Genomic DNA, 13,703 nt, shown 5'->3' with positions numbered 1-13,703 from the left:
TCCTAACTACAAAAAAAAGAAGAAAAAAAACAAAACAAAAAAATACCATCACCAACAACACACACACACACACACACAAAAGCTGGCTAGATGAAAAACCTACAACATAAAGTGGACAACTTTGGAGATAATTTCTGCAACATTGTGCAGGAGAACAATTTCATTTTCATCATAATTATAGGTTATTATAAATTATATGCTCATAAAAAAAAATGTTTAAAAAATCCTAGAATTTCTAGCACAAACTTATAACAAATAGTAGTTTACGATATATTTATCTTGTATATATGTCATTCTTTCTCTGACTGTCAGACACAAAGTATATTTCACCAACAAATATTTGTGCCATCAGGCAAGTGGACAATTCATGTAACAGCTATTTCAATTTTAACCAACCCTTTTACGAAATGTCTATTCTACTTATTACATTAATTACTAATTATGAGGTTAATACTATTACAGTGAAGAGCATTTGAAGTTTGAACACATGATTTAGTATCAGCTGTGAGAACTTTGTGAGATAACCTTGTTAAAGCTGCCTTTCCATTTGATGCAAGTATACATACACGCTGCCTGGATCAAGTAAATCACACATGGCTTCTATGGAAAGCAGCCTTTTCATTACCTCCTTATGTTGCGTGCAGCCCTTTACATATCTGAAAGTTCATGAACAATTTAGCTCGAATAAATTTCAACAAAAGGCAACGTAAACAATAGAACTATTTGCAAGCACAACCTCAACAGATGATCCAGCTGTAAACATTTTACACTAAAACTAATGCCAACTGGTATTTGCTTCTATTAAGCGTTGCAAGTGTCTGTTGAATATTACAATGTTTTGTTAATCTGATTTTCTCAGAGCATACAATGCCATAACAAATAATGTCTGCTTTCTTTCTGATGTTTCTCATTTAAAACAATAGGATGAGAAAAATGTGGCAAGAATGGAACAGAATCACATTTGTGAACATAAAAAACCTGTGATGGAAACACTGCAGATACATATGTACAAGTCTGTAGAAGCGCCGACTGTTAAGGAAAAGTGTAACATGTAAATCAGACCTAATATAAATACCATTATTACACATACAGTAAAAGACTAAAACTGTCAACGGGGGTTTCAAAACCTAGACAAATTATCCATGAGACAAATGTAAATTGTACTTATTGAAACACAGACCTCACTCGTACACATTTCATCTCATGTAATGTTTCAATGGATCAACCAGTTTGTTTTTTCCCTCCAACCAGTTTAGTATCTTAAGTTATCCATCTTCTCTGAATAATCACAGCTTTGAGAATTTCGCCCTCAAAATGAGGAATGTGATCCATCAAGTTTAACTCACTCGGGATGACAAGTTTTCTCCCTTGCTTTTCCCCACAGACAGCCCATTTGTAAGGGTTTGGAAAAAATTTTACAAAAAATACAAAATACAGAGTAAGAAAATGAAACTTTCAGAACTGGTTTATTACATGTTGAGCTATTACATATATAAAAAAAAAATCAAATTTCTCATCTTATTTTTACAGTTTTGCCGTATGTAGAAAATACTGCCAATTTTTCACCCCGAATCACCAAACCCATGCTCACTTTCTGCATTAAATTCGCTTTCTTCTTCGTCATCATCCACCTCTTCAATGTCCGACCCTTCAGTTTGTAGCATTTCAAATTCTTCGGCAACCCCAAAACGTTGCCGTCGCTGCCTTGTTCGCTTCACAACATTTTGAGAAGAGCCCGCTTTGCTAACAGGCTGGCATGCGAGCAGACGACCGGTCAGTGACTTTGTCAGCGTGTGTGTGAGACAGGCCACACATGACAGTCTGACCAATCATACCATCTGATTGTGGAGTGACCCAGAATAGCGCACTCTGCTTGGCTAATCACAAAATCACATTACAGCGCGTGATGGATTTTTATTTCTTGAAAATGCTATTCCATTCCGTCGTCTGAAACCGAATACATTTTATGTAGGAATGCTCATGCATTCCTTCGTCCGGAGAGAGCTAAAAGTCCCACTGCCTTTTACAGGCATCAAGGCAGAAAATTCATATACAATGTCTAGGGGTCACCACTGGAAGGCGATGCCCAATCCTCTCCTTTCATCATTATAACCTTCCTCTACCAATGTCAGGTACCCACCACGGCTGCTCAGCCGAGCACAAAATCCGGCTCTTTAGTTGGCCGAGCAGCGTCTAGCGTCTTGGGTCAAAAATTTTTTAATGCCAGACTTTCCCACCACACTCTGTACTGACCGGCACATTCGCCGCGGTATTTCTGGCCCCGCGCGCCAAACTGGGACACTGCCTTCTTTGTTTCACTCAGCCCCGCGGCCCCCGCCCCGCTTTTCCCACCTTTTCACAGCATCCACACATTTCCTGCAGCGATTACAGAAAGTTGAATTATTGCTATTCCTGGTTGTATTATTGGAGTGCAGTTTGATTTGATTTACACAATTTCATTATTTTATCAACATCATCGTTTCATTTTTTTTTTTTTGCCTTAAAAATCTTCGTCTTTCTCGTGGAATGAAGGGCACGGCAGTGCCATAAGCCGACAGACACTCACCCCGCTCTCCATCCCCCTGCTGCTCACTCTCACCATGCTACAGTCATTTAAACGTTTGTTGTGCTGCCAAGAAAAATCGCACAACTCAAAAGGTAAGCTAATCTGCATGCAGGCATGCTATATGTTCTGTGTGTATTTACGATGTTATTGTGCTAAACGCCGGTTTTCTTAGAGAGGGATTTAAACTTAACGATTTTTGCGATCATGTTTCTGCTTATCCTTCTCTTCTCTTTCTTCATTTATGTTTCAACCGTTGCCACAACAACCGCTATGTAAGAAAACATATTGTGTTTGGAGTCAATGGAAAGCTTATTTTGTGTTCTTTTTAGAAAACCACTTCTTTAGTCGTTATTTCCGATCCATCCGAGGAGATGATGCGCGAAAGAAACAAAGCAGATTTACCGCCGAACAAGCGTACAGCGAGTGCCGCTGGCGCGGCCTGTTTGTCAGCCGCGTTTATTTATATCCATGCCCTACTTCCTGGGTTCACGAACTTTCGCAGGGCCAACTAAAGTGCCAGCACTGAACACCCGTGCCACCCATTCACAGCTGGGTGGAGTGAGGAAATCGGAATACATTACCTTTCTCAAGGACTTAACGCTATGCTGAAACGGGGCTTTGAACCCTGATTAGTGGTGAACTGTGCGTCGGAAGTTCAATGCTTAGCTGATTCTGCCACAACGCCTTCATTATACACCATTAGTTCAACAACTGTCATGTCAGAAGACCCCTCATGACGCATTCATTATACATTATTAGTTCAATATCAAGAGACCCGTCACAACGCCTTCATTATACATTATTAGTTCAATAACGTCTTCTCAAAAGACCCCTCACGACGCCTTCAATATACACTATTAGTTCAATAACTGTCATGTCAAAAGAGCCCTCACGACATCTTCATTATACACTATTAGTTCAATGTCAAGAGACCCGTCACAACGCCTTCATTATACACTATTAGTTCAATAACTGTCATGTCAAAAGAGCCCTCACGACGTCTTCATTAAACACTATCAGTTCAATAACTGTCATGTCAAAAGACCCCTGCCCCTGCCCAGCCCCCACACCCTGTCAAACTGGACTGCTGCACCTCACAAAGTCTGCTCTTGGGGGGCAGATAAATTTAGCAACAGAACTCACAGAAATTTGCAGATATGTACTAGTTGCTAAGCAGAAGAGCTCCACTACAACAGTCTCAGAAACTGGCATTAATGCTGCAAGACGCCTAAAAAGTTGAGTTCAAAAGAGATGTAACACTTCCCTTAATACAGCAGTGCCCTAAATAAGCACTGCCTTACAGACAGACATGATCAAAATCCAGTGATCAACAAAGATGGAAAGGACTGCAGACCCCCCCCCCCCCCCCCCCCAAACAACAACAACAAAAAACACCCCAGCTTACTAATGTTTTCATCAGTACAAAACGCCCCTGCCTTACCCACAACCTTCCCTCCCCCACACAAGAAAAACAACAACAATTTTTCAATATTCTACTGGTGGGGATGGAGGTAGGAAGGTTCAACAAACAACAAAAATCCTGCAATGGAAAACGTCAACCATATCACATGTGACCTCTCGCCAGCCTCCCACAATCTTACAGGCTCGCACTCTGAGGTTATTTACAACAATAATACTGTCACGTCATCTGGCAAACACGCTGTATAACAGAATACGTTTTTGAAAATCTGCAGAACAAAATTCTTTATCCAAAATCTGCAGAACAGAACACTCCAAAATCAAAAGACTGGATGTAGCTGTGTATCCAAGATTCGGAATGAGTGACATGGGAGTAATGCCACTGAAACAGTGCAGATGATGGGGCAGCAAAAAAAAAAAAAAAAAAAAAAAAAAAAAGACGACTGGCTATTCAATCACTTCTGTTGTAACCACAATTCACACCACTCTGCAAACGAAATCCACAACGTTACCCACAAGCTTCATCGTGATATGAACCAGACCACTACAGCAATCCAGTGCCCTAAGATTCCGGTCGCTGTTGACCGGAATACTGATGACTGCAATACTGGACTGTCTCCTCATAACTACTTCCTCCGATGCAGATATATATATATGTATGTGTGTATGATAGTCAGTCGTGTATGACAATGACCATCAGAATAGCAAAGAAGGCAACTGCTGTCCCAACTATCTAGGCTAGCATTTGGTTAGGGTGGAAAATGTGTCGCCCAAGTTACATCGCCACTTTCTCTGCCACAAGGGCAGTCGGATGGTTCTAGCCAACTAGGCCCCAAGACTGCAGACCTAAGAGACAGTGCAATTTTGCCTCCAAGTTTAAGAGTCATAGTCCTTCACAACAGACTAAGCCATAAACGAATTCCCACTGCAGTGGAGAAACCACTGATCATACAGCTCTCACTTTGCTGTAGGCCCACCTGTAAAGCTCATGTCAAACTCCGATATAAGCTGAGCGTTCTTCTTCTCCTTCTTCTTCTTCTTCTGCGTTCGTGGGCTGCAACTCCCACGTTCACTCGCATGTACACGAGTGGGATTTTACGTGTATGACCGTTTTTACCCCGCCATGTAGGCAGCCATACTCCGATTTCGGGGGTGTGCATGCTGGGTATGTTCTTGTTTCCATAACCCACCGAACGCTGACATGGATTACAGGATCTTTAACGTGCGTATTTGATCTTCTGCATGCATTTACACACGAAGGGGGTTCAGGCACTAGCAGGTCTGCACATATGTTGACCTGGGAGATGGTAAAAATCCCCACCCTTTACCCACCAGGCGCCGTCACAGTGATTCGAACCCGGGACCCTCAGATTGAAAGTCCAACGCTTTAACCACTCGGCTATTGCGCCCGTCAAGCTGAGCGTTGATGCTGAGAAAAAAAACCCACACTGTGAGACACGCCCTCCGCAGCAATCATCACAGACGCACACATGCATCAACAGCACTCGGTCAACAAGGACTCCAACACACACAGCTGCACCCTCACTTGACGGAACACATCCTCGGTGGTGATCTTTCTCACATGCCGTTCAAAACTCTGCACGTACAACTTCATGTCCTCTTTACACTTTTCCATCTCTGGCAGCGCTTCTTGCTGGTTTTGCAGCGGCGGCCCATTCTGCTGTTGCTGCAGCTGTTGTTGTAGCTGCAGTCGCCGCTGTTGCTGCAGAACCTGAAGATGAGAGCGCAGAAGCAGGGTCAGGAGCACCAGGAACTTGCGGACCTCTTCCAGCGAGGCGGAGTGGTGGGTGCTGTCATCGCCAGTGTCCAGAACCTCCCGGTACATAAAGGATGAGGGCACGAACTCCCTCTCCTGACTGTCTGCATCTTGTGAGAAACACTCTGCAACAAGAACAAAGAAAATGGTCCACAGTGATTTAAACCAATGTTTTCCCTCCAATCCCAAGAAAATGGTTAGCTGTGATTCAACAACATAGAACAGTTTCCCTCCAATCCCAAGAAAATGGTTAGCTGTGATTCAACAACATAAAATAGTTTCCCTCCAATCCCAAGAAAATGGTTAGCTGTGATTCAACAACATAAAATAGTTTCCCTCCAATCCCAAGAAAATGGTTAGCTGTGATTCAACAACATAAAATACTTTCCCTCCAATCCAAAAAAACATGTTTCCTTCATGGGTAATTTCTTTTTTTGTCTTTTTTAATATACATTCTCCTGTTATCAACTCTTTCAGACACTTTTCACTTTACTGTTATCACTTCATCCTGACCATTAACAACGCCAACATTCTTTTCATCCAGTTATGTTCATAAGTGAAGTTTTTCATGGCATCAAGCTTATGAAGGAGAATCATATAGTTCTACACCTGAAATGGATTTCCATTAAAAAAAATTTTAAAGATAAAAATCCAGATCATGATCTATCCTCCCTGAAATCATGTGATGGTGGGCTGCAATTCAGTTATTTGATTGTATCTACAAATGGGATTTTACATGTATGACCATTTCTGACATTCTACTTTGGCACATACACTCCATTTTCTGAGGGTTTTTGTGGCAGATTGGTTCGTTTCCACAACTCGCTAAAAGCAGACTGGATTACCAAATTCCTGACATGATTATGGGATCTTTAAGCACAAATATTTTATCTTCTGCATTTGCACATACAAAGGGGATTAACTTCCATTAAAACATGATAGCACACCACTGCCTTCACTCCAGATCATTTTAAGTCATGATGGGACGGGTGCAATAGCCTAGTGGTTAAAGTGTCAGACTTTCAATCTGAGGGTCCTGGGTTCGAATCTCAATATCAACGCCGGGTGGGTAAAGGGTGGAGATTTTTCCAATCTCCCAGGTTAACATATGTGCAGACCTACTAGTGCCTGAACCCCATTTCATGCATATACGCAAGCAGAAGATCAAATACACAAGTAAAAGATCCTGTAATCCATGTCAGCGTTCGGTGGGTTATGGAAACAAGAACATACCCAGCATGCACATCCCCTAAAGCCGAGTATGGCTGCCTACAATGGTCATACACATAAAAGTCCACTCATGTACATACAAGTGGGCGTGGGAGTTGCGGCCCACGAACAAAGAAGTAGTCATGATGGCACTCAAGTGCAGTTGAAGGGTGTCTTTTTTTTTTCTCTTTCATTCTTTTTTTTTTTTTTTTTAATCAACTCTCTTGATGCATCTTACAGGTGAAAGTACATCCATTCCAGTGATGAAAAAATACATATATATTAATTCCCTTAGACTGTTTTTCCGCAAGTCACTGAATGGGTTTTTCAAGTCACTGAGCAATATCAATTCATTTTCCTTTGCTAATCTTCCCTAAAAGATCTCTCAAAAAGCAATGTTTATTCAGTTTTCTGTGGAAATCTTCCTCCAAAAGATCTATCAAAAAGCAATGTTCATGCAGTTTTCTGTGCAAATCTTCCCCCCCCAAAAGATTTTTTTTCAAAAAGCAATGTTAATTCAGTTTTCTGTGCAAATCTTTCCCAAAAGATCTCTCAAAAAATAAGTACAGCTATCGAGTGTGATCAGATAAGTATTCCCAGCCTTGCTGCTAACAGTCTGGAATAGTTTCAGAGAACCTACCGAAATGTGTTTGACAGCAAGTGAACCTTTCATAGCAATGAAATGCAGACTTCACAGAATGTTAAGGACAATTTCATTAAAAAAGAAAAAGAAAAAAAGAACAACATGTTTTCATTTAATCATGCTAAAAAATCAAGAGATGATTTAAATTATGCAAGAAGAGACATGTGGTCTACCTCTGGCCAATCACTGAGGTTGTTTCAGACAGATGTGTACCATGAACATGAACAATGCGTTTGAAAAAAAACATCTTTCAATCATTACATTTCAGTACATCATTAGGTTATAAACCATAGCTGTGGTGATTCTTTGTTTAAAAAAAAAACAAGAAAAAGCAAAACAATGAAGTGCATATATAAGAACAGATCACATTTCTCCTCACCTCCGCACTCTACATTGGCTCCCCACTGAAGTGAGAATTAAATACAAAGTTGCATGTCTCTGCTATTCTGCTTTCCACTCCGCAGGACCTACTTATCTTTCTGACCTTATCAGTGTTTACACTCCCACAAGAAATCCCTGCTCTTCCTCTGACTGTTACCTTTTGAAACTTCCTCATGTCAATGCAAGAACCTATGGTGAACAGAATCAGCCATTTCGTCTTATTTGCATTTTGAAGCATCAAGCCACGATAGTGGAGGCATTTAGGTTTCAAACTGTTTCACAGAATACTGGACTAGCCTCGTTGTGAGCGTACCGGAAATGGGTAACAGGTTTCTGTACAGGAAGATAAGATGAAAGTAATGAACCTTGCAGCAGTCGCAGATTTCGCGAAGATAAGATGCCAACCGAAAACTAGTGAAACAAGAAGTTGTTTGACCGTGCTCTTTCACATTTCGATTGACGCCGATTTTACAGTGCGTCCTGCAGACTCCCTAGCCGAAACTGTAGTGTGTCCTCATTATAGAGAGTCAGGGATGCACATATGTGCGTTAACGGAAACCCTGTTACATGTACACACACACACACACACACACACAGAAACATAATCAAGAGTGGATTTTTTCTTCATTCTGACCTTGTGAAAAACTGAGGTCTCTGCTGTCTGAGGACAGAATCTGACGCATTTCCTCCGTTTTGGCCAAGTCCGAAGCCGTGTAGCCCCACGCTGTCGTGGCTTGCAGCAGGCTGGATCCTGGATCAGTGTGCAAACATGTCATGAGAATAACAGCAATGGTAATAACAATCATTATTTAATCTATGTAGCAGCTTTTCATGTAAAGCACGCTCAGCTGTGCTGTACAATGTAAAAACCAACATGTAAACAAGCATTTAAGCAATAAAATGAATGACTTACATCCATAACTCTGCAAAGACATCCAGCCAAACACTACAGTATGTTCAGACACACACAAAGATCACTGTACCTTTCATACATCACAAGACCTAAATAATGCACATTTAGTATCACAAAACTTAACACTATCATCACAATACTAAAAACCATAACACAATACTTCAGCTGACCATTTGCATCACAATGCAAAAATAACAGACATCTAAAATCACAACACTGAAAACAAATCTCACCCTCTCCAATCAACACCTCAACAACATATATGGAATACTTCAAACCGAAAATATCAGAACAGAAAACACAGACATTATCAAATAAAAACAACAACAATGATTGAAAACCATACACTGATTATTTGGTGTTATTTCTTTCATCAGAAATATATAGTGGAATCCCAGTCAATATAAGGGCTAAGACAATTAACTGGTTCACAAAGCAAATTTTGCATTCCTGACAGGAACTCTTTGTATTTCTCTTTTATGTCACAGCAGATTTCTCTGTGTGAAATTCGGGCTGCTCTCCCCAAGGAAGAGCATGTCGCTACACTGCAGCCCCACCCTTTTTTTTTTTTTTTTTCCCCTGCATGCAGTTTTATTTGTTTTTCCTATCGAAGTGGATTTTTTCTACAGAATTTTGCCAGGAACAACCCTTTTGTTGCCTTGGGTTCTTTAACGTGCACTAAGTGCATGCTGCACATGGGACCTCGGTTTATCGTCTCATCCGAATGACTAGTGTCAAGACCACCACTCAAGGTCTAGTGGAGGGGGAGAAAATATCGGCGGTTGAGCCGTGATTCGAACCAGTGTGCTCATCTATTCCTTTGTATTTTCTCAGACACTCTTCCATTTCTTTTCATTTTCTCAGATAATCATCTTTTTCTTTTTCTTTTTTTTTTCTTCCTTTTTTGACACTCATCTATTTCTTTGAATTTTCTAAGAATCTATTTCTTTGTATTTTCTTGGACACTCATCCGTCTCTTTGTATTAAGTTTTCTTTTTCACGAATACTGATAAACACAAGCAGATTCCTTTTATCTCTGGTTCAACAGACTTCCCTTCTGCACCACAGAGATTGATGCTGCGCAACTAGAGCCCTGCTGTGGGGAATTCTCAGTGATCAAACTGTGGTGCCCGAGTCAAAAGTCCCCGCCCCTTAGCAAACGGAGGTGTCACTGGGGAAATGACACTGTTGGCTTTTTATTAAGTCATGTCAACAATTTCCCTTTAAAGATAATAAAGTAGTAGTATTATCTACAGTAGAACACCGTACAGGAAGTTCTCTTTTCTCCCCAATGTCATACATCATCCGAGACTGGAATGAACTGCCTCAAACAAAATGTGGCAGCTGGCACCCTTGTCACCTTCCACAGAAACGTACAAGTAAACTTCAAATAGCTTTCACAGAGTAGGAATTTCTCTCTCTCTCTCTCTCTCTCTCTCTCTCCCCCCCTCTCTCTCTCTTTTCCTCCTTATAATTTGTGGGGTTTTTTTGTTGTTGTTTTTTGCCCTGGTCTGTTCCAGCATCAGCTACCCTTTGGGTGAAAAGCGAAAAACAGCAGCCTACTGGTAACAGCCATATGGAGAAGTGAATACCTGTGACAAAGCCTTGGTTGTCATATGTCTACATCTCTCTCCTGACAGAGGTTTCTGTTTCAATGCCACTGTGGCAGAGTACTGGTGTGTGTGTGAGTGTGTGTGTGCATGCTGTGTGTGTGTGTGTGTGTGTGTATGAGTGTGTGTAAGTGTGTGTTCTCACCTCCATACTTCAGCAGCAGCTTGACAACACTGACATGGTTCATCATGACAGCGTCATGCAGAGCCGTGATCCCCTCGTCGTTCCCCAGGTTAAGGTTCACTTTCCGCAACTTCTTGCCGCTGTTACCTGCACAGACACACATCACACACACACACACACAGAGATTTCTGAGAACTGTTACCATATTTTACAGACTATAGGGCAATACTCCCCCCCACCCCACCACCCCTTCCATCCACAACGACTTCGAACCATGTGCCTTATAATACACAACTAAAGTCTGCCCAAACAAAGTTCAGAAACACTTGGAAGTATGACATTTGGAAGGAAACTGTTAATCTGACTAAACTCACAAATTATCCAATTTCAAACAGCATGCGAGCGCACATCACAAAGTAAACTGAAGAAGCTGTCAAAAGTTCAAACTCTGTTCTGGCAATCATCGCCGGGGGAACAACAAAGTTTCTCCATTCTTCATAAAAACTGGAAGACTTTGCCAGGCATCACTGTATGAAGTCCGTCGTGGGTTTTATCAGCCTGGCAGCATGTTTCCCTGAAAACAATCGAGAAAGGATTCAAGAAGGCCCAGATCGACAGAGCCAACAAGTCAATAAATGACACAAATGAAGTAGTAATTTCTGCTGATCATGTCAGAACCTCATCATCAACCAGTGCCAAAGACGAACAACATGACAGACACAACCATCACTTTACGTTCGTTAAAGAACCCAAGGCCAAATGAAGTAGTAATTTCTACTGATCATGTCAGAACCTCATCAACAACCAGTGCCAAAGACGAACAACATGACGGACACAACCATCGCTTTACGTTCGTTAAAGAACCCAAGGCAAGAAAAGGTGTACAAGTCACTTTGAAAGGAGAACAAATACACTGCCAGACAGAAATATGAACTAACCCCCCCAAAAAACGAAGGGGGGATGTAGCACTGTATGCTCTCCCTGGGAAGGGCAGCCTGAATTTCACACAAAACTGTTGTAACAAAAGATAAATACAATACAAAAGAAGAAGAGCTGTATTGTGTGATAGTCTTGTCCGACGTAGACCATCAGTACAGCAGTGGAGGCAACTGCTGACATGACTATCTGGGCTGGAATTTGATAAAAATGGAGAGTATCTTGCCCAAGTTACACCAACACTCTCTTGGCTGTACAGGTTTTAATGCCGGGATGGTTCCCAAAGGCCAACCAGCCCCAACCAGCACTTAAACCCAGTGTAATCTTGCCTCCTTGTTTGAGAGTCATAGTCCCTCACAAGAGACTAAGCTGAAAACGAATTCCCATTGCAGTGGAGTAACCACTGATACTACAGCTCTCACTTCTATGTTGGCCCAACCAAATTATGTAAATCTCTGATATAAGCTGAGTGTCGAGCCAGAGAAAAAGAAGAGGAGCTTCTTCTTCTTCTTCTTCTGCGTTCACTCGTATGCACACGAGTGGGCTTTTACGTGTATGACCGTTTTTACCCCGCCATGTAGGCAGCCATACTCCGTTTTCGAGGGTGTGCATGCTGGGTATGTTCTGGTTTCCATAACCCACCAAACGCAGACATGGATTACAGGATCTTAACGTGCGTATTTGATCTTCTGCTTGCATATACACACGAAGGGGGTTCAGGCACTAGCAGGTCTGCACATATGTTGACCTGGGAGATCGTAAAAATCTCCACCCTTTACCCACCAGGTGCCGTCACCGTGATTCGAACCCGGGACCCTCAGATTGACAGTCCAACGCACAACACAAACCAAAGCACAGACTGACCGGCATGAAAGAAACTATCCAGGGTGGCACTGGGAACAAACTTGAGGAGCGCCCTGACGCACTCCACGTTGCCACGGTTACACGCCTCGTGCAGCGGGGTCCACCCTGCGTAGTCCTGACTGTTGACGTCCACACCTGAAACGCACCACGCACACACACTTTGGTTCACGGAAACAGACTAAAATACACCCATGTGAGTGGAGAAGGAAAAAGATATTGATAATGAAGGAAGAGGAAGAGGATGACCATGGTGATGATGATGAAGATGCTGCTATGGAGGTCCAGTTAAGGTGGGGTCTACGTGACAAGGCTGTGCTTTACTATGCTTCCTGTCTTCTTCTTCTTCTTCTGCGTTCGTGGGCTGCAACTCCCACGTTCACTCGCATGTACACGAGTGGGCTTTTACGTGCATGACCATTTTTTTTTTACCCCGCCTTGTAGGCAGCCATACTTCGCTTTCGGGGGTGTGTATGCTGGGTATGTTCTCGTTTCCATAACCCACCGAACGCTGACATGGATTACAGGATCTTTAACGTGCGTATTTGATCTGCATGCATTTACACACGGAGGGGGTTCAGGCACTAGCAGGTCTGCACATATGTTGACCCGGGAGATCGGAAAAATCTCCACCCTTTACCCACCAGGCGCCGTCACCGTGATTTGAACCCGGGACCCTCAGATTGAAAGTCCAATGCTTTAACCACTCGGCTATTGCGCCCGTCTATGCTTCCTGTCATAATGATGAGGCAGAGGCAAGAGCTGAACAGTTCACTGTTCTTTGACTGTCTGCCATTTGGTTTTTGCCTGTGTTCACATAATTACTGTATCATATTACAATACATTATATAGTTTATCATCAATTCACACAAAACATGTCTTTTCAAAGATCAGAGTCAATCGTGAAACATTCATCAAGACTTTTCAATATATGTATCTTCATCAGGTGACAGCAATGTAGATTCTATTAATATCTGTCACCCTGCCTGGTTCAACCACTTGCAGCATCTAAGAAAAATGTCAACATTGAAGTTTACAATAGACGCACAGACACAGAAAACCCACCAACAATTGAAACAGGGTCCACCCTGAAAACGGAGACTGGCTGCCTACATGGCTGGTAAAAACGGTCATACACGTTAAAGCCCATTCGTGAACATACAAGTGAACGTGGGAGTTGCAGCCCATGAACAAAGAAGAAGAAGAAGAAGAGACAGGGTTAATTCATACACTCACTTTGTAGACAAAGTTTAAAAAAACAAAA

General features: G+C 42.0%; 1 protein-coding gene across 1 annotated transcript in view; it reads right to left on the bottom strand.

The window, feature by feature from the left end:
- Positions 1-4,425: 4,425 nt before the first annotated feature.
- LOC143279757 (uncharacterized) overlaps positions 4,426-13,703 on the bottom strand; it is a 46,627-nt gene continuing 37,349 nt past the window's right edge. The window contains exons 15-18 of the mRNA XM_076583885.1: positions 12,443-12,577; positions 10,664-10,789; positions 8,630-8,746; positions 4,426-5,887 (exon numbers count right to left, since the gene is read on the bottom strand). Coding sequence (XP_076440000.1) covers positions 5,481-5,887; positions 8,630-8,746; positions 10,664-10,789; positions 12,443-12,577 — 785 coding nt within the window. The 3' untranslated portion in view covers positions 4,426-5,480. The remainder of the gene's footprint in view (positions 5,888-8,629; positions 8,747-10,663; positions 10,790-12,442; positions 12,578-13,703) is intronic.

This window comes from Babylonia areolata, chromosome 3 (genome assembly GCF_041734735.1).
Source record: "Babylonia areolata isolate BAREFJ2019XMU chromosome 3, ASM4173473v1, whole genome shotgun sequence".
Taxonomy (NCBI): Eukaryota; Metazoa; Mollusca; class Gastropoda; order Neogastropoda; family Buccinidae; genus Babylonia; species Babylonia areolata.
The sequence above is the reverse complement of the archived record's forward strand: the minus strand, read 5'-3'. Positions and strand labels throughout refer to the sequence as shown.